Raw genomic sequence first — 26,866 nt, forward strand, 5'->3', positions numbered from 1 at the left:
GCGACGGGCGGGGGTGGCTGCATCCTGAACAGCGCCTCCCGGAACCTGGCCGGTTAGTGTCGGCTTCGAGACCATAACGAGGCATGAGCGGAGTAGCCATACTAGGTGAGGGCAGCCTGGCAGCGGCATTAAGCAGGGAATGGCTAGCTTCACGTTGGGAAGAGAGAATGGAGACTGGCAGCCATCTTGCTTTGGGGCAAGCTGGCAACGCAGGGTTTTCTTAACGGCGGTTTCGGGGCGGTTCTAAGAAGTGGAGAGAGTAACGTACTTGTCTGTGGAAGACTTGGTGGCGCCAGAGCTGTCTGGCATCAGACTTCAAGGCCCACTGGGAGAGTGGGACGGGCAGCCATGACACGTAAGGGCGGAATAGTACAGGAGTTGGACTGCCTGGTGAACTCGGGTGAAAGTTCAAGATCGGGATTTAACCTTTGCTTTGAACTTCCTGTCACCCGGACGTTCTGAAACCCGGACCTTGCAGCGCTTCTCAGAGTCTTTCTCGGAATTCATCCCTTCAGTATTTTCCTTTTGAGCTCTCACTTCCTGTCGAAAATGTCTCCTAAGCTGACTCGTGGAGGGCTGTTGGGAATTGAAATGGGGGCGGGGCGGGGGGGAAGTGGAGAGGGGGGCTCACGTATGTTCTGGACCTGCCAACAGCCTCATGTGACTAAAGAAAAAGGTAATACCTAAGGTCTATGACAAAGGGAGGGACCTGATGATGCAAGATCATGTAAGTTTATTTTATCCTAAGGGCAGTGAAGAGGCTTTGAAGGGTCTAAGCAGAGGTGTGAGCAATTACATTTGTATTGTAAAAAGATCACTGCTTGCCAGCTTGGGCATGTTAGCGCTGGCCTGGAGCTTGAGGCAGGAGGATTGTTTGAGCTCTGGAGATGGAGAGCAGTTTGGGCTTAATTTAAGCGAGGAAGACCACTAAGACCACTAGGACATTAGCTCAGTGGTAGAATGTGTTCTTAGCACAGTTAAACCTGGTGATCAGTCCCCAGGAAGTGGGGCTGGGTAGAGAGAGAGAGATAGATCACTGGTTGCCGTGTAAAGGGTGATTTAGGAAGAGACAGTGGTGATGTGTACGTAGGAAGACATGCCTTGGATAAGGAGATGAATGTACTGATTTGAAGAACTGAGTTACATTATTTTTAATTCTAAGGGAGATCTGTGGGATGTCTATTAGACACGTAAATATTAAATAATATGGGTTGGAAAGAAAGTTTAAAGTGTGCTTCTGTGAATATGGAGAGTGCTTGGAGCCATAAATAAAAGAGGATAATGGCCTAGAGAGGAAGATACATGCATTTGAGGCAGGAGAAGAGGGAAGAAGCTGAAACCAGGACAGTAAGAAGGAGCAAACAGGAATAAAGGAAGACAGGAGAAAAGTATCAAGGAAACTCATTTAAAGTATTAAAAGCAACATGTAAGATGTGAATTAAAATGTGTCCTGTAGGGGCTGGAGAGATGGCTCAATGGTTAAGAGCACTGGCTGTTCTTCCAGAGGTCCTGAGTTCAATTCCCAGCAACCACATGGTGGCTCACAACCATCTGTAATGAGATCTGGCATCCCTCTTCTGGCCTGCAGGCATACATGCAGACAGAATGCTGTATACATAATAAATAAATCTATATAAAAAAAAAAGTAAAATATGTCCTGTGGAAGAAGAAAGGACACTAGATACATTTGGAGGAAGCTGTTGCATAGAGTATACATAGAACCAGATTGAAATGGAAAGATATAATGTACAGAGACATTTTTGGGCCAGGCATGGTAACTCAGGCTTGTAATCCTAGCACTCAGAAAGGTGAAGGATACTATTTGAGGCAAAACTGGACCTATGTAACAAGTAACAGACCAGCCAGATGTTGCAGGATATTGGGTCACACTGTGAACCCTGAGATTGTGTTGTGTTGTTTTTCTGTTTTGCATTGTTTTGTATTTCTCTACTGTATTTCCTAGATCGTTTTTCTCTTTATTTCATCAAACATTTTTTTCAAAAGTGTCTGCATCTGAATCAGCCAGTAAGGTATTATCCATATACTGATAGATGTTAGATTGAGGAAACTGTTTACAAATTATTTCTAGCATCTGTTGTACAAAATATTTACACAAGATGGAGCTATTTAACAGTCCATGTGGAAGAACTTTCCAGTGGTGTCTTTTAACAGGCTGGGAATTGTTAAAGTAGGCACTGTGAAGAAAAAATTTTCCTTCTTTTTTTTTTGGTTTTTCAAGACAGGGTTTCTCTGTGTAACAGTCCTGGCTGTGCTGGAACTCTCTTTGTAGACCAGGCTGGCCTCGAACTCACTGAGATCTGCCTGCCTCTGCCTCCCAAGTGCTGGGATTAAAGGTGTGCACCACCACCGCCCGGCTCTCTATCTTATTCTTGTAAAGGAATAGTTAAAAAGTACTCTTGCCGGGCGGTGGTGGCGCACGCCTTTAATCCCAGCACTCGGGAGGCAGAGCCAGGTGGATCTCTGTGAGTTCGAGGCCAGCCTGGGCTACCAAGTGAGTTCCAGGAAAAGGCGCAAAGCTACACAGAGAAACCCTGTCTCAAAAAACCAAAAATAAATAAATAAATAAATAAATAAATAAATAAATAAACAAAAAAAAAGTACTCTTAACTCAATCACTGATGTAGCAAGCTTTCTTGTCTGACTATCTTTGGACCTCCAGCCTGCAAACAATGACCTGGAGAATTATTATTAATTATGAAAGCTTAACCTTAGCTTAGGCTTTTCCAAACTGTCTGTTATAACTTAACCCATCATTTTTTTATCTACCTTCTGCCACATGGCTTGGTTACCTCTTCTTGGTCTGGCACATCTGACTTACTCTGAATCTCTTGGCAAAATCACTCATCTACATTCCTTCCAGTTTCTCTCTCTGTGCCCAGTAATCACACCTATTCTACCTAGCTCTTGGCTACTTAGCTCTCTATTAAACCAATCAGAAGGTGCCTTAAGCAGAGACACATCTTTACAGTATAAACCACACACTATATTCTGCAACACTATAAGATAAAATACAATTATTTAGGTAATAAAGAAGGCAAGGGAATTCCAGGCTGTAAAGAGCCCATCACCTTATTTATACCTCACAGATCTGTTACCATTCTATGTTTTCCAAATTTTAATAACAAATACAGGAGAATTCCAAGGACTGGTCAATTCTTCACATATTGAGCATTTAGTACCTGTAATTTTTCTGATGTCAAAGGCCATTGTGCCACCCACACAGGTTTGCAGTTGACCATTTTAAAGGTATGGCTGTTGGTACCTTTGAAAGACCCAACAGCTGTTGTGCACTGCTTATGTACAACTTGAAGGGACTGTGACTGTTCTTGATAATACCTTTTAATAACTTTGTCAGAAGTATTCTTTATTTTATGGTTTGTTTCTGAGATTGGAGTAATGTTCATCTGTGTTTTCTATTGCTGTCACAAACCACGTTCCAACAAATTCATTGTTATGTTAGTTTTAGGTGGACTTTTCTTTCCTGCCCACCAGTTCCCAAATAACCAACATGAAGACTCAGTATTTATTATAAATGCTTGGTCTGTAGCTCAGGATTATTACTTACTAGCTCTTACAACTTAAATTAACCCATTTTTTTTTAAATCTATGTTCTACCACAAGGCTCATGGCTTCTTACCTCATTTTGTACATGTCCTGCTTCCCCTGTGGCTGTCTGGCTACTCCTCCAGGCTCCACCCTTCTTCCCAGTGTCCTCCTAGTCTGCCTCCCCAGCCCATTCTCTTTCTACCCAGCTATAGGCCAGTCACCTCTTTATTAGCCAATGAGAGTAATACATATTTACAGTGTACAAAGATTGTTCCACGGTAGTTAGACACATAAGGCTTTAATTTCCCTACCTGTCCTTCTGGCCTTATACATATGACCCACCTTCTACGTTGTTTTACCTGAGCTAAAGTTCCAATCTCTAGAAGCTGAATAATTTATATCCTGAAGAGGCCAATCTGGATGCCAAGATTTTGGTGAAATGTTGCGGAATATTTGTTTACACTGTGTGAATATGTAGCACTGTGATTGGTTTAATAAAGAACTGATTGGCCAATAGCTAGGCAGGAGAGATAGGCAGAGTTTCCAGGAGAGATAGAGGAAGAGGAGGAGGAATCTAGGTGCACTGATTATGCTAAGGAGATGCTAGGAGACACAGAGAGGAAACAGGAGGTGCAAGATGGAAGTGAGGTAACGATAGAACATAGATTAATATAAATGGGTTAATTTTGTTATAGGAGCTAGTTGAGACAAGCCTAAGCTAAAGGTCAAGATTTCATAATTAATAAGTCTTAGCGGGCAGTGGTGGTGCATGCCTTTAATCCCAGCACTTGGGAGGCAGAGGCAGGTGGATCTCTGTGAGTTCAAGGCCAGCCTAGTCTGCAGAGCGAGCTCCAGAACAGGCTGCAACGCTACACAGAGAAACCCTATCTCAAAAAACCAAGGAGGGGGAGAGTCTCCATGTTGTTATTTGTGAACTGAAGACCTACAAAAAAGCTTCCTATGGTAAATAAATATATATTGTTATATCTGCTCCTGTGTCTAATAAACTTTAAATTTGAATGCCATTTATTTGTATTTTTAGCTTTGGTCTCTGACCATTTGTAGCAGTTCGCCAAAATACTTGTTTTCTGATCTCTCCCAACCTTTTTGTTTTATCTACTGAAGCTGTTCTATCCTTCATCACATTCAGAGCAGAGTTGTTTTTAATAACAGGTGTAGCTAGAGTTTTCCTGCCTTGCCCACAGTCAGGACAAATCTCTGTCACCCGCCAGTACTTCCTGCCTAGCCACTGCCTAGCCATTGGCAATCAGTGTTTTATTTATTGACCAATCAGAGTAATTTGACATACAGACCATCCCACAGCAAACGGGTATCAAGTCTTTTAATTGTTCTGTGTATAAGTTTTTCCAATTTTTTTTTTTTTTTTTTTTGGTTTTTCGAGACAGGGTTTCTCTGTGTAGCTTTGCGCCTTTCCTGGAACTCGCTTTGGAGACCAGGCTGGCCTTGAACTCACAGAGATCCGCCTGGCTCTGCCTCCCGAGTGCTGGGATTAAAGGCGTGCGCCACCACCGCCCGGCTTAAGTTTTTCCAATGTTAACAGGGAATGATTGAACCAAGATTTGTATTGGGGCCTGCAATAGGTCCCCTAAGGTGTTTACTGAAGGCAAAGGTTACCTGTCTTGTCCCTTATTGATCTGCATTCATTAGTCCAATGCCAACCTTTACCACATCTTTTTTTTTTTTTTTTTTTTTTTTTTTGGTTTTTCGAGACAGGGTTTCTCTGTGTAGCTTTGCGCCTTTCCTGGATCTCGCTCTATAGACCAGGCTGGCCTCGAACTCACAGAGTTCCGTCTGGCTCTGCCACCTGAGTGCTGGGATTAAAGGCGTGCGCCACCACCGCCTGACCCTTTACCACATGCCCAAAAGCATCCCCTTCTCCTACACCACCTCAAACAAGAGTCCCCCAACTTAATGTCCTTCCCTTCTACTTCCTGTGCATCTCTCTATCCATCCTCTTGATTTCTTCTTATTCTCTAGGGTTTTTCTTAGTACTCCTATGTTCACTTAATAATACTATGTACACAACTGGTTGCTTGCTCCACCTTGTGGTTGACTTTATTTAATCCTGTTTACATTATTCAAGCAGAAAGTTCTTGAATTAAATGTGTGTGCTAGGGCTGAGCCACACCACAACTAGAAACAGGTTTTTCCAGTAAATAACAGTCTTGGAGTTCATGGTGTGATCAAATATTCCACAACAACATGTAGCCCTGGCTGGCCTTGAATTCATTATTTAGGTCAGACTGGCTCACTGCCTGCCTTCAGCTAAGTGCTAGAATTAAGGTTTTATGATAAATTTCTTAAATTTTTTATTTAAGGAATTACACATGTGATTCTTTCTCCTTCCATGAGGATCACTCAAGTTTAAGATTTCTAGAAATAAGCTGGGTGGTGGTGTGTAGGTGGAGTTTTCCTGTCTTGACTGCCTGTTCCCAAATAACCGGCATTTGCTTCCCAAATAACTGACTCAAGGACTAAAATTACTTAAAAATGCTCGGTTGGTAGCTCAGTTTTGTTACTACCTAACTCTTACATATAAATTAACCCATATTTCTTATCTATGCTTTGCCACATGGCTCATGGCTTGTTACCTTATTTTCTACATGGTCTGCTTCTTGGGCGGCTGGCTGGCAGGCTGGCTGGCATCTTCTCTGACTCCACCCTTCTTCCCATCATTCTCCTAGTTTGATTGTCCCGCCTATATTTCCTGCCTGGCTACCAGCCAATCAGCATTTTATTAAACCAATTTGAGTGACAAATCTTCACAGTGTAGAAAAGGATTATTCCACAGCAGTGGTGGTGCACACCTTTAATCCCAGCACCCAGGAAGCAGAGGCAAGCAGATCTCTGTGAGTTCAAAACCAGCCTTATCTACATAGTGAGTTCCAGTACAGCCAGAGCTGTTACACAGGGAAATCCTATCTAGGAGTTGAAAAAAATAAATCTGAAAATAGCCCTTTCTCAAAGAAAGATGCTTAATCTAGTTGTCCTGTCAACCCTTTATTATTTTATCACTCCTTGATTAAAGACATATACTCATAAAAACTTGGAAGTCTTCCACTGGAGGAACTCTGGCACCTCAGTTTACTTTAGGAAGGATTTTAAGATAGGTCTGACTCTCAATTGCTGATACTACACATCTCTTATGAGTTCAGTTCATATTCTTTCCTAATTTACTCAGAATACTAATCTGTAGGTAGGAAATGCCAATGCTACACTGAAACAAACATTCTTTTATAGACACCTTCAACTTCGACCTCATGTTCAAGACAAGTTTAATTAACCCCATCAACCTTTTGAGCTGTCTTGTGTATCATTTCTTCTTGTATGTATCAAAACTCATACTGAGTGTGAATTTTGAGTTGCAAAAGAGCATTTATTTTTTCACCTGTCTTCTCTGCCTTTGTCTGCCAGTTGAACAAAAACACAAGGGGGCTGGAGAGATGGCTCAATGGTTAAGAGCACTGGCTGTTCTTCCAGAGGTCCTGAGTTTAATTTCCAGCAACCACATGGTGGCTCACAACCATCTATAATGAGATCTGGTGCCCTCTTCTGGCATACAGGCATACATGCAGACAGAACACTGTATATGTAATAATAAATAAATCATTAAAAAAAAACACAAGTGGTATAAAAAATGTTTTTAAAACAGTATATATGTAAGTTTGTATTATAACTTTTTTTTTTGTCTTTTCAAGACAGTTTCTTTGTGAAATAACAGTCCTGGCTATTCTAGAACTCACTCTGTAGACCAGACTAGCCTCAAACTCACAGAGATCCTCCTGACTCTGCTTCCCAAGTGCTGGGATTAAAGGCATGTGCCACCACTGTCTGGCAATGACGTTATCATATTTATTTTATAAATATTTTTCTTATAAGTCATACTCCATAAAATTAGCTGGGTTTGGTGGCAAATCTTTTAATCCCAGCACTTGGGAGGCAGAGACAGACATTGAGGCCAGCCAGCTGGGTCTAAATAGTGAGATCCAGGAGAGCCAGGGCTGCATAATTAGAGAGACCCTGACTCAGACAAATAAAACATAATGTACTGTTACAGATCTCAAAATTATAGCTCAGTGATGGGTGATGCTTTGTCATTCTGAGAGTTTTATAGTATTCCACATAGTTAAAGTCTCTTTGACCTAATTTCTTCCTGTTTCGAGCACAAAGAGAGGCTTACTACAAAATTCCTTATCTGACTGGCTGGATCCAGGGGCACAATTGCCTTCTGTCTTAATTGAAAATTCACCAACCAGAAAAGATGAAATACATGGAAGAAACATTGACATCTGTCTTCACACACAGCTTTTGACACACATCATGTTCTTTGTCTTGGTCCCATGGAGAATCACTTATACACCCATTTTCTATTGTGCTGGCTGAATACATTTTGTCCTAGGATAGTATATGTTGTTAAGGAGGTTAAGTTCCCCCAATAATATTTCAATATTTGCTGACATTCCTTATTACCTCTCTTCCCTATTTAAAGAAAAAAAGGACTAAAAGATATGTGATTTTCTTAGTAATGTTGGACTAGTGATCAATGATACTCCTGTGATATACTTCTGGCCCCAAGTTGTGACTTTTTCTTCTTCGGAACATTAATAAAAAAATATGTGCATTTTTCCTGCCTAGTCTATTTATTTTTTCTTAGTTCATTCCCTCAAACCTTCAGAGAAAGGAAGGGACATTTTCTTGTGTTCCTACAATGAAGATTTAGTTGAAACAAGTCTTTCTATGTCCTGCCAGCTCCTGAATAATGAGGTGGAGACTTATTAATTATGAAAGCTTGGCCAATACCTTAGGCTTTTTACGAACTAGCTCTTATAACTTAAAATAACCCGTTTATATTAATCTACATTCTGCCACTGGGTTGTGGCTGTTACCTCTCTTTCTGCACACCCTGCTTGCTCTGCGTCTCCTGGTGTCTCTGCCTTTCTTCTTCCCAGAGTTTTCTCTATCCCCAGAAGTCTTGACTAACAACTTCTTGCTATTGGTCATTTGGCTCTTTATTAGACCAATCAGAAGGCACTTTGGCAAAGACACACGTTCACAGTGTAACCAAATTATCTACAACATTTCTCCATTTTTGTCTAAATAAAAAAGTGTTTAATGCTGTGGAATAATGTATTTGTACACTGTGAAGATGTGTCACTCTGGTTTAATAAGCTGAATAGCCAATAGTGGGGCAGGATTTTCAAGATAGAAAGGATGCTGGGAAGGAGAAGACAGAGATGCCAGGAGATACAGAGCAAGCAGGGTGGGCAATATAGAGGAGAGGTAAAAGCCATGAGTCATGTGGCAACCAACACCTATATGAATAGAAATGGGTTAATTTAAGTTATAAGAGCTAGTTGGACAAGCCTAAGCTATAGGCCAAGAAAAATGCATTTACACTCTACCACAGTAAAACTATATATATATATATATATATATATATATATATATATATACAATTATCAGGTAAAAATTACATTTACAATGTCTAGTCCATTTGCATTTGTGTTGGTAATTTTGGAGAAAATACTCTATTGTCTTTCCTGTCTTGATGCCACATGTGAAGGAAGCAGCATGGGCAGTATGGAGAGAGGAGGTAGTGAGCCATGTGGCAGAACGTGCTTTAAAATAAATGGGTTGATGTATCTGAGCTAGTGGGACAAGCCTAAGCTAAGGCCTGCTATGGATTATGCTCATTGTTAATAAAACACTGATTGGCTAATAGCCAGGCAAATAGTATAGGTGGGGTGATCAGACTGAGGATGCTGTGGTAAAGAAGGGTGGCATGAGGGAGATGCCAGCCAGCCACTGGGGGAACAAAATGTACTAGAGGACAGGTAAAGCCACAAGCTTCATGGCAAGCATAGATTAATAGAAATGGGTCAACTTATATATAAGAGCTTCTTAGTAATAAGCCTGAGCTACTGTCCAAGCATTTACAATTTATATAATAAGCCTCTGTGTGGTAATTTAGAAGCAGGCTCTCAGGACATGAAATCACTGCCTACATATGGCTTTCCAATGTGACACATGTACATCCACATAAATCCTGAGAAAGTAAAAAAAAAAGGGGGGGGGGGGTCGAGATGCATCTCTGGACAACTGCCCAAGAGATGGAGCCTGCCACCAACTGCCATGAGCATGTGGGTATCAGAAGTCTCTCACAGGGGCTGAAGTACAAAGAGGAGTTTCTCAGCAGCTGCCTTTAGACTTGAGCTGCAAGTGCTAGGTCACTCATGACAGATTTGGGGTTTTACACGTGCAGACAGAAAAGGTTACAGATACACAGAAAGGACAGATTCAGATGGAAAAATAAAAAACTCTAAATGGATTATAGTGTATTTAAAAATATACATAGGCTTGGAAGAGAAAAAGTATATACAAACTGGCTTAAGAATAAAATAATAGCCGGGCGATGGTGGCACCCTCCTTTAATCCGAGCACTCGGGAGGCAGAGCCAGGCAGATCTCTGTGAGTTCGAGGCCAGCCTGGGCTACCAAGTGAGTTCCAGGAAAAGGCACCAAAACAACACAGAGAAACCCTGTCTCGAAAAAACAAAACAAAACAAAACAAAACAAAACAAAACAAAACATAAAATAATAAAGTCCTCTAAAAAGAAATAGAGTAAAAAAATATAATAAGGCATGCAAAGATGGAAAATACACAGTCTGGATTCTGTATGTTATGTCTTTAAAATTTTTGGTTGCTAAGAGACCTTGGATTATGGAAAATGCTAGATTAAACGGACCTATATATTTACAAAATATCTTTTTTTTTTTTAAAGATTTATTTATTTATTCTGTTTGCATGTATCCCTGCAGGCCAGAAGAGGGAGCCAGATCTCATTACAGATGGTTGTGAGCTACCATGTGGTTGCTGGGAATTGAACTCAGGACCTCTAAAAGAACAGCCAGTGTTCTTAACCCTTGAGCCATCTCTCCAGCCCCTTACAAAATATCTTAACTTCAAAATTTAAGTCCAAAGGTATGTTGGGAGAGAAGTTATGCTTTTGTTTCTATAGGAAATGAGAGCCTATGGATTCATTCCAGTTTAAGAAAAATTAGATTTGATCGAGGAAGACCCTTCTGAAAAATCTCTCATTGGAGCAGATGGTCCAGATGATCCAACATCTTGGAGCACCTCTGCTAAAGTTTCCTCTGAGTTCTGCATCCAGAGCAGCTTCAAGGCTGCTGGCTGAGATGATCCAGCCTCACGGAATACTCCAGTCAGGACTTGACCATAATCCTAAATTTTCTCAGGGTCCCCCAAAGATAACAGTATCCCCAAAACATCAGGAAGTAGTCCAGAGAATAATGCCCACATCCCCCAAAATAAATTAGGAATATGTGTCATTGTTTAGGGAGTTTGGGAACAAGTTGTTATTGGTAATGATCAGGAAAAAAGCTGAACAGAGGAGATTAGATTTAGAGATCTCATTCTAAAAAGAAAAAGGGGGTTATAGAAATAGGATAAAAGGGTAGATTATTGAATCTACTTTTAAACCAAAAAAAAAAAAAAAAACCCAACTACTAGTCTTAATTATTTTACCTTGATATGGATTTATGTAGTGTGATACAAATTTGAGGTTATTTTTGTTATACTGGATGTATGTTTCTACTCTGACTTAAGATATTTTTGTGTATTGATATTACTTTAAGGTTATTTTTGTTAGAACCTACTGTAACTATGTTTCTACTCTTGTTTAAGGTATTGCACCTATACAGCGTATTTAACAATGTAATGTAAATTTCTAGTCCTTGAAAGTGATTTTTTTTTTTAGAATTTAGTTATTACATTACAGTTCTGCCTGCATGTATGTCTGAACACCAGAAGAGAGCACCAGATCTCATTATAGATGGTTGAGAGCAACCAGTGCTCTTAACCTCTGAACCATCTCTCCAGCCCCTTGAAAGTTATTATGACAAACTGTTTAAGGTAATAAAGAAATACAGGTTAGTAGTTAGTCACTTATTACAATCAAACTGGTAGTCATGTTAGATGTGTTTTCAAGGTCAAACAAACAAATATATTTTAGATAGGTAGATGGTCTTCAAATACTTCGAAGACCTACAAAATATGGCATTTAAAATGTTTTAATAACCTAAGGCTTTTCATGACAATCGAGACACATCTCCTGACAGCACCCATTTACTTCAAAGAAACATGATGGGCATTGAAGAAACTCCATAGGAAGTTTGTTTTCTTTATGGCAAAAGCTAGCCATGTGGGCAAAGAAACTGCCCTTGCCTCAGTTGCTGACAGTTACTGTCCAAACTGGACCACCAGGATGCAAGAAAGATGGCTGCCAAACTTTGCCAAGACAAGGAAGGACAGTCCTTCAAAATTCCCTACTTCATAGGAAAGTCGGTCAGACATGCTAGGCCTGTAGGCCAAAGTTGGATGCCCCAACATTACAGAGAAACTTTGGGTGACTGTCCAGGCAGGAAGATGTCCCTGTTATTAGGTAACATTTCGCCCTTCTCAGGTCTCTGATGGAGGTGAAGACTAGATGTAGTTATGGTTTCCCTTGTTACCAGACTCAGAAAAGAAACTCATAAAAGAGGGGTAAAGTGTATAAGAGTGAGAGACATAAAAAGATAGTTTTGGGTTGGTATTACAAGTTTGGGCCGGGCGGTGGTGGCACATGCCTTTAATCCCAGTACTCGGGAGGCAGAGGCAGGCGGATCTCTGTGAGTTCGAGGCCAGCCTGGGCTACCACGTGAGTTCCAGGAAAAGGCACAAAGCTACACAGAGAAACCCTGTCTCGAAAAAACAAAAAAACAAAAAACAAAAGCAAAACAAAACAAAACAAAAAAAACAAGTTAAGATGGAAAGTGAATTTGGTACAACACTTTGAACTCCAAAATAGGATAGATAATGTATTTTCTCTGAATTTGTCAAATGCAAATGCACTGGACATAGATAATATAATTCTTACCCGTATACATTTATATATAATTATTGTGTGTATTGTATATGGTTTTACTTTTTTAATTAAAAATCTTCTTTTCTTCTTTTTTTAGACTGGAAGGAGGAAATGTTGTGTGATTTTTTTGATCATGTTTTGACAAATAAAGCCTGCTTGGGCTCGGCGGTGGTGGCGCACACCTTTACTCCCAGCACTCGGGAGGCAGAGCCAGGCAGATCTCTGAGTTTGAGGCCAGTCTGGGCTACAGAGGGAGTTCCAGGACAGGCTCCAAAACTACACAGAGAAACCCTGTCTCGAAAAAACAAAACAAAAAAGCAAAGAAAAGCTTGCTTGGAGCCAGAGGTCAGAGTTAGCCACTAACTGACCAAAATTAACGACAGAGGTTTTGGAGGACTGAGGACAGACGGGAGAGGGAGTAGTAAGGCAGGGTGGAGAGGGATCTGACTCTGGAGGAAGGAACAGAGCGGGTAGGAAGGAAAGGGGGTGTTTTGCTTCTCTGATCTTTTATGCTCTTACCCCACTATCTGACTCCTGAATTTTCATTAAGTATAATTAGAGTAATGCTTTATCTGGTGCCCAAAATGAGACACGAACCCATGACCTTGAGATTACGAGTCTCATGTTCTACCAACTACATATATGTGTATGTGATATTTATATCTGTGAGCATGATGTGTCTCTATATATGTATATCTACGTATATGATACATGTAGCTGTGTACATGATGTCTGTGATATGTGTATGTATATATGTGTGTGTGTGGTGTGTGTGATATGTGTACCTGTGTTAATATGTGTATATGTGTGTGTGTGTGTGTGTGTGTGTGTATGGTGTGTGTGATATGTGTATATATACATGGTGATGTATGTGTGATGTGTGCGTATATATGATGTGTGTGATATGTGTATGTATCTGTGTGTGTGTGTGATGTGAATGCAGGCATGCACATGCCGTGGTGAATGTATGGAGGTTTGCAATGTCAGTCCTCACCTTCTGCCTTATTTGAGACATGATTCCTTTTTTTGTCATTCACCACTGCAAACAGGATTGCTGGCCTTTGAGCATCTGAAGATTTTCCTGTCTGTGCCTCTCATCTCCCCTTTGCCGCACTGAGATCAGGATTCACACTACCACATCTGGCTTTGGGTGTGTTGTGAAGGTTCAAACTCAGGAGTTCATACTTGTGCAGTAACCTCCTTACCCTCAGAGCCATGTAAAGATGTGCTACATTTGTTTGTGCTGCAGAATATTACTTTAACTGTGTAAAGGTGTGTTACATTTGTTTATGCTGCATTTGTTTAATTATATAAAGATGTGTTGCATTTGTTTCACCTTGCCTGCCTAAGGCACCTGATTGGTAATAAAAAGCTGAACGGCCAATAGCTAGGCAGAAGAATAGGTGGGACTGCCCGCCAGAGAGAATAAATAGGAGGAGGAATCTAGGCTTAAGAGGAGAAGGAGAAAATGAGGGAGAAAGAAAGGAAGACATCCAGGTCCTGCCAGGCAACCACTAGCCAGCAAACAGAGTAGGACATACAGGGAACTGGAGAGATGGTTCAGTGGTGAAGAGCAGGGATGCTCTTCCAGAGGACCCGGGTTCAATTCCCAGCATCCACATGGCAGCTCACAACTCTCAGTAATTCCAGTTCCAAGGGACCTAACACCCACGGCAAAACACCAATGCACATGAAATAAAAATAAATTAATTTAAAAAAGAAAGAGTAGGACATACAGAAAGAAAGGTTAAAAGCCCCTAGGGAAAAGGCTGAACATTCAAAACTAATAATCAGTCTCTGTGTCATGATTTGGGAACTGGTTGGTGGCCCTAAAGGAAAAGCCTGGTATACCAGGCTATACTTAGGATTGAATACCAGGTCTGTCATTGAGTTGATGTGTGGTGTGTGAGGTCACCAGACCTACTGTGCTTCTGTCTCGTCTCTTTTCTTTTCTTCTTCTTCTTCTTCCTCTTCCTCTTCCTCTTCCTCTTCCTCTTCCTCTTCTTCTTTTTCTTCTTCTTCTCCTCCTCCTCCTTCTCCTCTTCTCCTCCTCCTCCTCCTCTTCTTCTTTTTCTTAGTTATGGTTGTTTGGTTGGTTGGTTAGTTGGTTGGGTTCTGGATTTTGGTTTGTTTTTAATAGGAAAGGGTATTTTTATTATTTTCTTATATAACATCTTAAGGAATATACTATTTGCATTTTCTCAGCTGGAAAATAAGACACAAAGCAAAATTTCCTTGATGCTTGAAAAATCAAGAGCAGTCACCGGTCTTTGGGAGGATTCAGTTTCTTATGACGTCTGTGATACTGTCCTTGAGGGTGCCAGCGATGCTTTGTGGTGAAGAACACCTTGCTGAGCTGTTCTATCATAGGTCCTTGCTCAAGTTGTTCCCTTTTTTCTTCTAATTTGGTTTTCAGCATTTGTTCATATGTTTCTTCATTACTATGCAAAGTATCTGGTTGAGGGATGGGTTTGGTACTCATAGGGGGTGTCCACAGAAGGATGGCAGCAACTATTGTCCTGCCGTCAGATGTCAAAGCAAGCTCTGCCCTGCAGTTGTAGTCCTCTGGAAGAGAAGAATATGTAGATTTGTGACAAATACTAGATAAAACTCCACTTTGGATTGGAAACAAATATTTCTAGATCTGTTTGATATCACCAATTTTACTGCTGTTGCCATGATCCGTATCAGGTGATTTGAAAAAAGATATCGTGGGCGGTGTTAGCAGCGTCTGCAGCAAAGCTTCTGGTGCGATGTCTCACACCATTTTGCTGGTACAGCCTACCAAGAGACCAGAAGGCAGGACTGACGCTGACTGTGAGTGAGTGCATGGAAGGTGCTTGTAAAATGTATGAGGAACATCTGAAGAGAATGAATCCCAACAGCCCCTCCATCACCTACGATATCAGTCAGTTGTTTGACTTTATCGATGATCTGGCAGATCTCAGCTGTCTGTTTACCAAGCTGATACACAGACGTACCAGCCTCATAACAAAGACTGGATCAAAGAGAAGATCTACATGCTCCTTCCTCAACAGGCCCAACAGGCTGGGAAATAGTTGAGTTGGAAGGATTAGGGGCTGAGGGTGGGCTTGAAACAGGTGCATACAGCGTGCTGTAGTGAACATTTTGTATGATAGTAATCCTGTTTCCATTTTGTTACTAGAGCCAAGATTGAATGTATGACATGATAGTGAACGATCTCTTCATTCTAAAAACCACCGTTGCCCCTTTGCTCCTTTCCTTTCCTTTTTACTTAAACATTTTTATGATAATTCAGAGAGAAAGTGTTCTTTGCCAGTTAAGGTTGGTTCCAGTCCTTGAAACTGTTTGTATATCTGCTTTACAGCAGTGAGTGCACTAACCCTATGTGGGGGGTAGGGGTGGTGACAAGCTTAGTTATGTCCTCTGGGAAAGTCTTAGTGAAAAATAAAAAATGTTCTGTAAAAAAAAAAAAAAAAAAAGAAAGAAAAGAAAAAGATATTGTGAGGAGAAATCGCTTCTAAAGTTTGTTTCCAGGCACACAGATTTTTGTTCCAGGGCCAGCCATCTCGCTTCAGTCAGTTTTTGTTTTTTCCAGACAGGGTTTCTTGTGTAGCCCTGGCTGTCCTGGAACTAGCTCTGTAGCCCAGGCTGACCTCAAACTCACGGAGATCTGCCTGCCTCTGCCTCCCGAGTGTTGGGATTAAAGGCATGGGTCACTACAGCTCAGCCTGTTTCTTTATATGTAATTGAAGATAATAAAAGTACCTAAGAAGAGCTGTTGTTAGTATTCAAGGAGCTAATAGACATAAAATATTTAGGACCATACCTAGCACATAATTATTGTCCTGTGAATTTTAGTTACTGTTTTCTTATCAAGTGATTATAAGTATGAATTTAATAGTTTATAGCAATGATAAAGACCAAACTGTAATTTACAATAATTCTTATTGATGTCCCCAGGATAATTAAAAGAAATTACAAACTGGCTACTTGTGTATACTGATACTCTACATCTCTATAGTATAAAGAGCATTTCCCTAAGCATCTTAAAGAATCTTCCAGTGCAATAGGGTCCAGATCAATGCCTTAAAGTTTCCAAAGACATGTTTCTGGTTTTATTTAAAATTTTATTTTCCCCCTATCCAGTGTTTCTTTCCCTGATACAATAGTCGCATCTCCTTCTGTCCTACAAACTTGCCTTCCCTGTGATGCCTGACAATGGACCTAGCAGAAACTCTCAGGAGCTTCCCCATCCACCAGTGGCACTCTTCAGCCGAACAGTAGTCTTCCATCAGTGCATTTTTTAGGACTGAGTCTTTTTAATTAGACCTGCTCTGCCACTTTGCTTAGTTGTGTTAGGATCATTTCCATGAGGACAGGGGCTCTGAGTCCCTTGCGCACTGCCGTATCTCCATCACCTAGAGTAGAGTAGACATTCCATAAACAGTTACTTATAAATGAATTCTTCCCCTGAAAATAGGTGAATCTGAGGCCTCCCTGTAATCTTTTAGAATTTAGTTTCTAAAAAATATTCTATAAAAGTTACTTAAAACAAGAATAAACTAGCCAGGTGGTGGTGGTGGTGGTGGCGGTGGTGCATGCCTTTAATCCCATCACTTGGAAGGTAGAGGCAGGCATAGATCTCTGTGAATTTATGACTGCCTGGTCTACAGAGTGAGTTCCAGGACAGTCAATGTTACACAGTGAAACTCTATCTCGAAAACAAAACAAAACAACCCCCCCAAATAATCTAAATTTATGTATAAGAGACCATCTGAAAAAAACTAAATTTGATAGTCCACTTCCTGTTTTACCCTGTTTTGCACCCTGAAGCAATGAAGATCTTTGTTCTGCTGAGAGGGCTCTTTGTACTTTCTGTACTGATTAATGGTCTTGATTATTTGTCACAGACTGACCTGAGTTCTGGCCACAGGTCAGAACATCTTACGTGGATGAGGTACTACCCCAGGTTTATTAGTTATATCCAGACACAGGCTTTTGCTGTAAAGAAAATCCTGCCTGACTTCTTTGAGTGTGGCTTTAGGAAATATTTTTTTTCTGAATTGGGGCATGCTCATTGTAAGTTTAATCTCACATGGATCAGTTTTTTTATCATTATTTTTGTGTTTGATGTTTGTGCATGACACAGCATTGTTTGTGAAACTTGATGGAGTCAGTCCTGCTGTGAAATAATCTTTCTGTACACTGTGAAAATGTGTTGCTTTCATTGTCAATAAAAAGCTGATTGGCTGATAGCTAGGCAGGATTTTCAGGACAGAGAGAATGCTGGAAAGAAGGGTAGAGTCTGAGGAGTCATGAGAGATGTAGAGAGAAGCAAGATGTGTGTGCTGTGTTGAAAGAATGTACTACCACATGGCAGAGGGTAGATAAGAAATATGAGTTAATTTAAAATGTTAAGAGTTAGCCGGGCGGTAGTGGCTCACGCCTTTAATCCCAGCACTCGGGAGGCAGAGCCAGGCGGATCTCTGTGAGTTCGAGGCCAGCCTGGACTACCAAGTGAGTTCCAGGAAAGGCGCAAAGCTACACAGAGAAACCCTGTCTCAAAAAACCGGAAAAAAAAAAAAAGAAAAAAAATGTTAAGAGTTAGCTAGTAGCAGGCCTGAGACATTGGCCAAGCATTTATAATTAATATTAAGTCTCTGTGTTGGTTATTTGGGAATTGGCAGGCGGGAAAGAAAAGTCTGCCTAACAGTCCCTCATTTTTAATGTGGGTTCTGAGGGTCCAACTCAGGCTTGTGTGGCAAGAACTTTTGCCCTCTGAGCCATCTCAGCAGGTTTGAACCAGTGATTTTTAAATATCAGTGACTATGCATCTGCTGGCAATTCCTCCAGACTCCACCCTCCTTCTTCCCAGCAGCCTCCTAGTCTGGCTATCCTGCCCAATCTCTTTGTGCCCAGCTATAGACAGTGTAGGTGGAGTTTTCCTGTCCCGGCCACCTGCTCCGAAATAACAGACTTAATATTAATTACAAATGCTTGGCCAATAACTCAGGTTTGTTACTAACTAGCTCTTACAACTTAACCCTTTTCTATTATATATGCTGCCCCAAGGCTTGTGGCTTTTACCTCTATCCCAATTTCTATGTCTGACTCATTCTCTCACTGGCTGGTGATTCCTGACTCCGCCCTTCTTCATCCTATCAGTTTGACTTTCCTGCCTAACTTTATCCCGTTCAGCTCTTGGCCATTCAGCTTGTTTTACTAAGCCAATCATAGTGATATATATTCACACAGTATACAGGATTATTGCACAGCAGCCCAGTCAGTTCTTTATTAATCAATGAGAGTAATACAGATTCACAGTGTACAGAGACTGAAAACATGCTATGAAATAACACAGAAGAGAGTGTTGTAGAATATTATTTTAAGGTGTGTTACATTTGTGTATGCTCTGGAACATTTGTTTAATGATGCAAAGATGTGTTGCATTCTTTTATGTTGCATTGGTTTAACTCTGTTTAGCTGTGTTTCTTTGCCTGTCTAAAACACCTGATGGTCTAATAAGGAGCTAAACAGCCAATAGCAAGGCAGATGGGGATGGGGTGGGGGCTGGCAGGCAGAGAGAATAAATAGAAGGAGAAATCTGGGAGAAAGAAAGAGCAAGAGAACAAGGAGAGGAGGATGCTAGGGGTCAGCCACCCAGCCAGCCACGGTGTAGGAGTGAAAGTAAGAATGCAGAAGTAGGAAAAGAAAAAAGCCCAGAGGCAAAAGGTAGATGGGATAATTTAAAGTTAAGAAAAGCTGGCAAGACACATGCCAAGCTAAGGCCAGACATTTATAATTAAGAATAAGCCTCTGTGTGTGTGTGTTTATTTGGAAGCTGGGTGGTGGGCTCCCCCAAAAGAGCAAAGAATAAAGAGCAAAACAAAGAAGAAGAGAGAACAAGAACACTCTATGGCCCAGGCAAAGTAGTGAATGCCTTTAATCCCAGCATTCAGAAGGCAGGGCAGGTGGATCCTGTGAGTTCAAGGCCAGCCTGGTCTACATAGAGAATTCTCAGAGAGCCAGGGCTACATAGACCTTGTCTCAATAAAAAGAAAACACTCTACCAAGCCACACAGGGAAAGCATCTGGGAAGGAAAAACCCAACATCTTTTTTGTAGCCTAGGCTGGGATGACAAAAAGTCACACACCATCAGGTATGGTTTATGTGGTAATGGGGATCCAACCTAGGCTTTGTGCAGGCTAGGGAAGCATTCTAACACTGCACTACGTTCTCTGCCGTTAAAAATACATCTGTGTGTTTGTTTTTTAATTTAGAGTGCTGAAGAGTTGGCTCAGAAGGTAAGAACCCTTGCTGCTCTTGCAGAGGACAGGCATTTAGTTCTCAGCACTCACATGGAAGTAATGTCTGTTACTGTAATGTCATTTCCAGGGGATCTGTTGCCCTTTTGTGGCCTCCACTGTACTGCATGTACATGGTACCTTACATACATGCAAGGAAAACACTCACATAAAATACAAACGAATAGGCCAGCTGTAGCGGCACAAGCCTTCAATCCCAGCACTTGTGAGGCAGAGGCAGGCAGATCTCTATGAGTTTAAGGCCAGCTTGGTGTACAGAGTGAGTTCCAGGATGGCCAGGTCTGTTACACAGAGAAACCCCATCTTGAGAGAAAAAAAAAATTAAATTTTAGTTGAAGGGGCACACCTGCCCCAGCACATGTATGTAGGTCAGAAGAGAACTTCGTGGAGTTGGTTCTCTCCTTCCATCTTTATGTGGGTTCCAGGATGGAACTCAAGTTGCCAGGGTTGTGCTACAAGCACCTTTACACACTTGAGCTGTTTTCACATTTCTTGTACTTGTTTTCTTTGAGACAGGCGCTAACTGCCTATGTGAACTCAAACTCACCAAGATGCTCCCAAGTGTTGGTATCAAAGGTGTGCACCACCACAGGGTGTGCACCACATACGGGCTTTTGTTTTGGTTTGTCTTTGTTTTAGATTGAGTTATGGCAATCTACCTGTCTTGCCCATTTCCCCTACCCCACCTGTGGGATAACAAGTGTGGGCCACTATGCCTTGTTGAGATTTTTTTCTTTTCTTTTTTTTTTGGGGGGGGGGGGGTTTCGAGACAGGGTTTCTCTGTGAGATTTCTTAGCATCAAATGAATTTAGAAACTAACCAGTGCGCACTTGGGAGGCAGACAGGCAGATCTCTGTGAGTTGGAGGCCAGCCTGGTCTACATAGTGAGAACCTGTCTCAAAAACAACTACAAAACGTTACCAGAAGACTTGTCTTAGGCTGAGTATAGGCATTCAGTGACTGTCCTCTAGCCATTTGGGAGAATTCATCCAGGATTGAATTATGTCTATATGCTTAGTTCATAGCACACAAAATATATTCAGTAACTCGTTGCAAAATGTTTTATCTTTCAGGGTTTTTTGTTTGTTAGTTTGTTTATTTTTGTTTGTTTGTTTGTTTGTTTGTTCCATAAGCAAGAGGAGCTCCAGGCCATTCTGTGTGAGTCTGAGGCCAGCCTGGGAAACATGAAACACCGCCCCCTTTAAAAACAAACAAGCACCTGTCCTTCCTAATTCAGTTGTGTTAATTCTTCAGGGCATGCAGAAACTCAGGAAGTGACTCTGAAGCACAAACACGTAAATTGTGCATTTTAGGAGACAGTACTTTGAAGAGTGTCCAGAAAAACCTGATATTCTAACAACTTTGCAAGTTCGGGAAGGTCTTGGGTTTTCCCAAGATCGTTTCTGAGCATGAGCGGAAGTCACTCGTTGAGCAGTCTCCGGCGGTTTAATGATAGGTGCCATATTCTGGACAGAGTAACACACCTTTATTCTGTTTTTCCGGACGTTCACGCTAGTGAGTCAATTTTATTTTCTTACCAAAAAATTAAATAAAGCGTGCATTCAGAGACGGATGTAAAGCAACACAACGCCTCATCTTCCCATAGTAAAGATGGCGAAGCCCTGAGTAAGTAACAAGGAACTCCACTTCCGCATTTTTCTTGTGCCCTGGTCCAAGATGGCGGATGAAGCCACCCGGCGGGTCGTGTCTGAGATCCCGGTGCTGAAGACTAACGCCGGACCCCGAGATCGAGAATTGTGGGTGCAGCGACTAAAAGAGGAATATCAGTCCCTTATCCGGGTCAGTTTTACTCCTGTGGTTGACCTCGTAGCAAAGGGGTGGCGGGTATTAAGGTGTCCTCAGGAATTGGCGCCGTGTGGAAGCTGCTTCCGGTTTTTAAGTTTATAAATTCTTATAAATGCGACTATTTGGGGGCTGGGGGATTACGGGTGGACGGAGGGAGGATGCAGAGGAGATTCTGGTTAGACGCACAGTAGGGCTGGACTTTGAAGGAAAAAAACAGCAGTATTCCTGGAAGGTGACGTGTCTCTCCCGCCCCAGGTGTTTGCTGTGCTGAATGGAGTAGCGGGTCAAAAGCACTTCTTAGAGCCCAAAGTCTCTGTCCATCGCTGACCTTCTTTCATCCTTCATGATGAAATGAATGGAATGATTGAAAGGAATGAATGTCAACTGAAAACTTAAGGTGTTAGATGTAGAGAGTTAGAGATTGGTGCTTCTAGTTATAAATTAGCTACCTTTTGAGCTAATCTTTCTCTTGTAGGAAGAGAAAGATTACACTCTTTATGATGGTTTCCAGCAGATCTCCTGCCTTATATATTGCTTCACTGAGAAATTGGTTGAGTGCTTACTTAGCATGCAAGAAGTCCTGGCTTCTACCCCTAGCACCTCATAAACCGATGTGGCTCATGCATTCTCAGCACTCAGGACGTGGAGGCAGGAGGATTGGAAATTCAGGTCATTCTGAATTCAAAGGAAGTCTGGACTACATGAGATTCTGCCTCAAACAGAACAACAATAAAACATATTATTGTGTTCCTAGTACCTAGGAAGGGTACATATATAAAGCCAAATAAGAAGGGTCCTTCTGAGGTTGACAGAAACAGTATTGTACTGTGTTTAAGTGGAGAGACAGAATCATAACTAGGATATTTTGAGAGTATGAGGAGAGTTGTATAATTCAACTTTAGTTTGCTAAGTTAAGGCTTCTTAGAAGTAGTAAAACTTGAATTGAAACTTAAAGTATAAACACAGGGACCAGAGAGAGATGTCTCAGTTTATAAACTGTAGCATGTGCTACTAAGCCTGACAACCTGAGTTGATCCCTAGAGCCCACATAGTAGAAGGAGAGAACTGACTCCTTTGGGTGTCCTCTGATTACCACATGCACACCTTGGCATGGGTACACACTATATATATATATGCATATAAAACATAAGGGTAGGAAAAAAGATACTCAAGACGTAAGGACAGGGGCTGGAGATAGGGCTCACTTACTGCACTTGCAGAGGAACTGGTTTGGTTCCCAGCACTTACATGGTGGCTCACAATCATCCATAATTCCAGTTTCCGGGCATCTGGTGCCATCTTCTAGTCTCTTCAGGCACCAGGCTTACATGTGGTGTACATACAGGCAGAAAAAAAAAAATCATTCACACACATAAATATTTTTGGAAGTTTTTTTTTTTCTTTTGTAAAACAATATAAGGACAGCCTGAGCAAAGGAATGCAAGCTAGAAACAGCATGGGATAAGAACTTGTAATTGCAGCAGATGAGATGCTGAGGCAGAAAGACCATAGGTTTGAGGCCAGCCTGGACAATTCCAAAGCCTTCCTGGGTTACAGAGTGAGTTCAAGGCCAGCCTGAGCAATTTAGTGAGACCCTATCGAGGAAAAAAAAAAAAAGAGTAAAAATTGGGCCAGGACTAAGGCTGGGTGTTACGGTGCATACCTATAAACCTAGTGCAGGGGAGGCAGAGGCATGAGAGAATTTCAGAGAGTTTAGTGCCAGCCCTGGCCACAGAGAGACCCTGTAACAGACAAATAGCAGAAACTGAAATCAGCAGGACATCATGAAATACTATCAGGGAAAAGGAAGGGGAAGGGCAAGGATGCAGGCTGGTCTTTTGGTTTAGTGACTGAGTGAGACTGCCACCTGAAACTGAGAATGTGTGTAGTGGGGGCTGGAGAGATGGCTCAGAGGTTAAGAGCACTGAATGCTCTTCCAGAGGTCCCGAGTTCAATTCCCAGCATCCACATGGTGGCTCACAACCATCTGCAATGAGATCTGGCACCCTCTTCTGTATACATAATAAATAAATAAATCTTTAAAAAAAAAATGTGTGTAGTGGTTATCCCAGCACTTAGGGGGTGCAGGAGGATCAAAAAGTTCAAGGTCATTCTTAGTCACATAAGGTAGGTTGAGGCTAGCCTGGACAGGAGTCCCTGAAGAGGAAGAGGGGCGGGACACAGTATGAAATCCAGATGGAAGTGCTAAGTTTCTGTTTTCTGTTAGAAAAAGGTGTAAATTGAAGCTGGATGGTAGTGGCGCCTGTCTTTAGTCCTAGCACTTGGGAGACAGAGGCAGGTGGATCTCTGTGAGTTCAAGGCCAGCCTGATCTACAGAACAAGTTCCAGGACAGCCAGGGTTACACAGAGAAACTCTGTCTTGAAAAACAAAACAACAACAAAAAGGTATAAATTGAAACATTCTGTTGGATACTAGAATCAGAAATTCTGACGAAAGACTTGAACTAAAGATAAAGATTGGAGAGTCACTAACTTGTGGCTGCTAATAAAAGCCACCACAAGATCCTCCAGGAATAATGTGTATGGCTAAGTGAGTTTGAAGCTGAGGACAGACACTATCAGAAGTGAGAAAATAACCCTGAGTCTCCAAATATTTTGTGCTTGCTTTATTGTAGGGAACTTAGACATTCTGTTCTCTGCTCTGGGAGAGCACTGAGCTTACTTGTGTAGCCTTTTCTTTCATTTTGCTTATGTCTGAAAAATTGTGAATAGTATACTAAAAAAGAAAATAAAAATAATCACACTTTTTTTTTTTTTTTCCTGGAGACAGAGTTTCTCTGTGTAGCTTTGCGCCTTTCCTGGATCTTGCTCTGTAGACCAGGCTGGCCTCGAACTCACAAAGATCCTCCTGCCTCTGCCTCCCGAGTGCTGGGATTAAAGGTGCGCGCTACCACCGCCCAGCTAATAATCTCACTTTTTTTTTTTTTTTAAATTTCTTTTTTTTTTTTTAAAGATTTATTTATTACATATACAGCATATATGACTGAAGGCCAGAAGAGGGCACCAGATCTCATTACAGATGGTTGTGAGCCACCATGTGGTTGCTGGGAATTGAACTCAGGACCTTTGGAAGAGCAGTCAGTGCTCTTAACCTCTGAGCCATCTCTCCAGCCCCCTAATCTCACTTTTGAAGAGGGGCTAGCCTTGGCTCCAGCTCCCTTTTCTATTGCTTTTCTTTTCTTTTCTTTTCTTTTTTTTTTTTTTTTTTTTTTTTTTTGGACAGGGTTTCTTTTTGTAGTCCTGGCTGTCCTGGAATTTGCTCTATAGACCAGGCTGGCCTCGAACTCAGAGTTCCTCCTACCTCTGCCTCCCAGGTGCTGGCATCAAAGATGTGCACCACCACCGCCTAGTTCCAGCTCCCTTTTCTAAGATTCCATTTTCTGCTTTCAGTATGTGGAGAACAACAAGAATTCAGACAATGATTGGTTCCGACTGGAGTCCAACAAGGAAGGGACCCGGTAAGTAGGCCCTCTTAGGAGGTCTGGGTAGATTCCTCACCTAGCTGAAGCAATTTGGTATTCCGTAACTAACCCAAAGTTGCCATGCATCAGTTTAGGATTCCCTAATTCCTGACCTATGAGTCTTCCAGCTTGGCGTCCTAAATAAAGAAGCCATTTGAGTATGATGGGAATGGGCTGACTGGACTGAGGTTTGGTCTTTGTTACAGGTGGTTTGGAAAATGCTGGTACATCCATGACTTACTCAAATATGAGTTTGACATCGAGTTTGAAGTGAGTGTGATAGAATGGGAAGTATGAAGGTTAGTAGAAAGGGATTGATTAGATGATTGTTATCAAGCTAAACTTTCTTGAAGGGACTAAATAAAACTTCTGAAATGGGAGGGGGAAAAGCTGAGGTTCGAAGCAGACATGTAACAGTTACTAATCTCTATGTCTAGAATCCCAACATGTACATGCTGCTTGGGGGACCTGCTGAACAAGCAGTTCAACCAAGAAATATATATGTTCAGTTAGACAAGTTCATTTCTCTCTCGATTCTCTGTTTTATGAAGGCTTTGTAATTCCTCCAGATTCCTATCACGTATCCCACTACTGCTCCAGAAATTGCAGTCCCTGAGCTGGATGGAAAGACAGCAAAGATGTACAGGTAGGACTGACAAGATGAGAAAGAGCAAAGAAAGCCTTAGGGAGGAGCTCAAGAGACAGGTTTCCCCAGAGGGTGCCGCTCCAGAGTCTAGAGGGAGTCTAGGTTTCCCTATGCTGAGCCTATGCAAAGTGCTTAGCTGACCTTTTTCTCAGTTCCGAGCACTAATCTTCCTGTGTTCCCAAGAGGTTGCTATGCATTATGGCTAGTTTTGTGTGTCAACACCTTCCTCTTGTCCTTTTCATAGGGGTGGCAAAATATGTCTGACTGATCATTTCAAACCTTTGTGGGCCAGGAATGTGCCCAAGTTTGGACTAGCTCATCTCATGGCACTAGGGGTAAGTTTGTTATTCTTGGTGTATGAGAGGAAGAGGGAGGGGTTCATGACCTAAGCAGTACCAGAAATGTAGCTGAGACTAAGGGAGTAACAGTGTTGTGCCTTGGGCATGTTCTCCTAGAGTCTCTGGGAAGAAGGTTCAGGTGGAACAAGAGGCATTGACTATGGTAGTAAACCTCACAGATTTCCCTTGTGTTGCAGCTGGGTCCTTGGCTGGCAGTGGAAGTCCCTGATCTGATTCAGAAGGGTGTAATCCAGCACAAAGAAAAATGCAACCAATGAAGGATCAAGCCACTGAGGCAGGACAGAGGGATTTTTGATAGGCTGTATTCCTGTTTTCTTGTGAAACGTTCTTCTTACTCATGATTTTTTGATGGGTCACCTCTGGTTGTTACAAAGTAGCTGGAGTGGGGGGAAAAAACCCAAAAACCCAACAATAGGGTAAGGTCACAAAGTTTCTAAGTTAAGCTGTACAGGGAGGTGAAAGACTTGGGCCTTGAAATAGGCAGTTTGTATCCCTTCTCCAAGTGGAACCCTGGAGGCATCTTGGAGGCATAACTTGGGCGTTAACTGACAGCTCATAGCTTTTTTGGTTTCTGGAAACAACCTGTCAATAAAAGCTGCTTCCGATGTATGTAGCCTTTGGTTCTCACTGATGGCTTTTAACAAGGTGAACAAGCAAAATATGGAGGAACATGAACAACTATGCTAGGTTGGGAGGGGGACATGAACGTCCTCTCAACGCCTAACAAATGGGAGAAAATCCATTTCTTTCC

General features: G+C 41.7%; 1 protein-coding gene, 1 non-coding gene and 2 pseudogenes across 5 annotated transcripts; 2 read left to right on the top strand and 2 right to left on the bottom strand.

The window, feature by feature from the left end:
* Positions 1–2: 2 nt before the first annotated feature.
* Ufc1 (ubiquitin-fold modifier conjugating enzyme 1) lies at positions 3–26,724 on the top strand. 4 transcript variants are annotated; one of them, XM_059280808.1, is made up of 7 exons: positions 21,209–21,337; positions 21,429–21,622; positions 25,040–25,107; positions 25,317–25,380; positions 25,680–25,756; positions 26,001–26,091; positions 26,292–26,724. In XM_059280808.1, exons 2-7 carry the CDS (start codon positions 21,500–21,502, stop codon positions 26,370–26,372), a joined length of 504 nt encoding a protein of 167 aa, XP_059136791.1. In that variant the 5' UTR covers positions 21,209–21,337; positions 21,429–21,499; the 3' UTR covers positions 26,373–26,724. The 4 variants fall into 4 exon arrangements, with proteins under 4 accessions (XP_059136793.1, XP_059136791.1, XP_059136792.1 ...); XM_059280809.1 differs by having other exon boundaries at positions 21,211–21,337; positions 21,500–21,622; XM_059280810.1 differs by lacking the exons at positions 21,209–21,337; positions 21,429–21,622 and adding an exon at positions 3–105 and having other exon boundaries at positions 25,317–25,409.
* On the bottom strand, positions 6,901–7,027 carry LOC131925882 (small nucleolar RNA SNORA40). The gene has a single exon (XR_009383382.1). It is a non-coding gene; the product is annotated as a small nucleolar RNA SNORA40 (small nucleolar RNA).
* Positions 14,772–15,190, bottom strand: LOC131925465 (large ribosomal subunit protein mL42-like; annotated as a pseudogene).
* LOC131925466 (enhancer of rudimentary homolog) lies at positions 15,265–15,674 on the top strand (annotated as a pseudogene).
* Positions 26,725–26,866: the final 142 nt, after the last annotated feature.

Source organism: Peromyscus eremicus, chromosome 15 (assembly GCF_949786415.1).
Source record: "Peromyscus eremicus chromosome 15, PerEre_H2_v1, whole genome shotgun sequence".
Lineage (NCBI taxonomy): Eukaryota > Metazoa > Chordata > Mammalia > Rodentia > Cricetidae > Peromyscus > Peromyscus eremicus.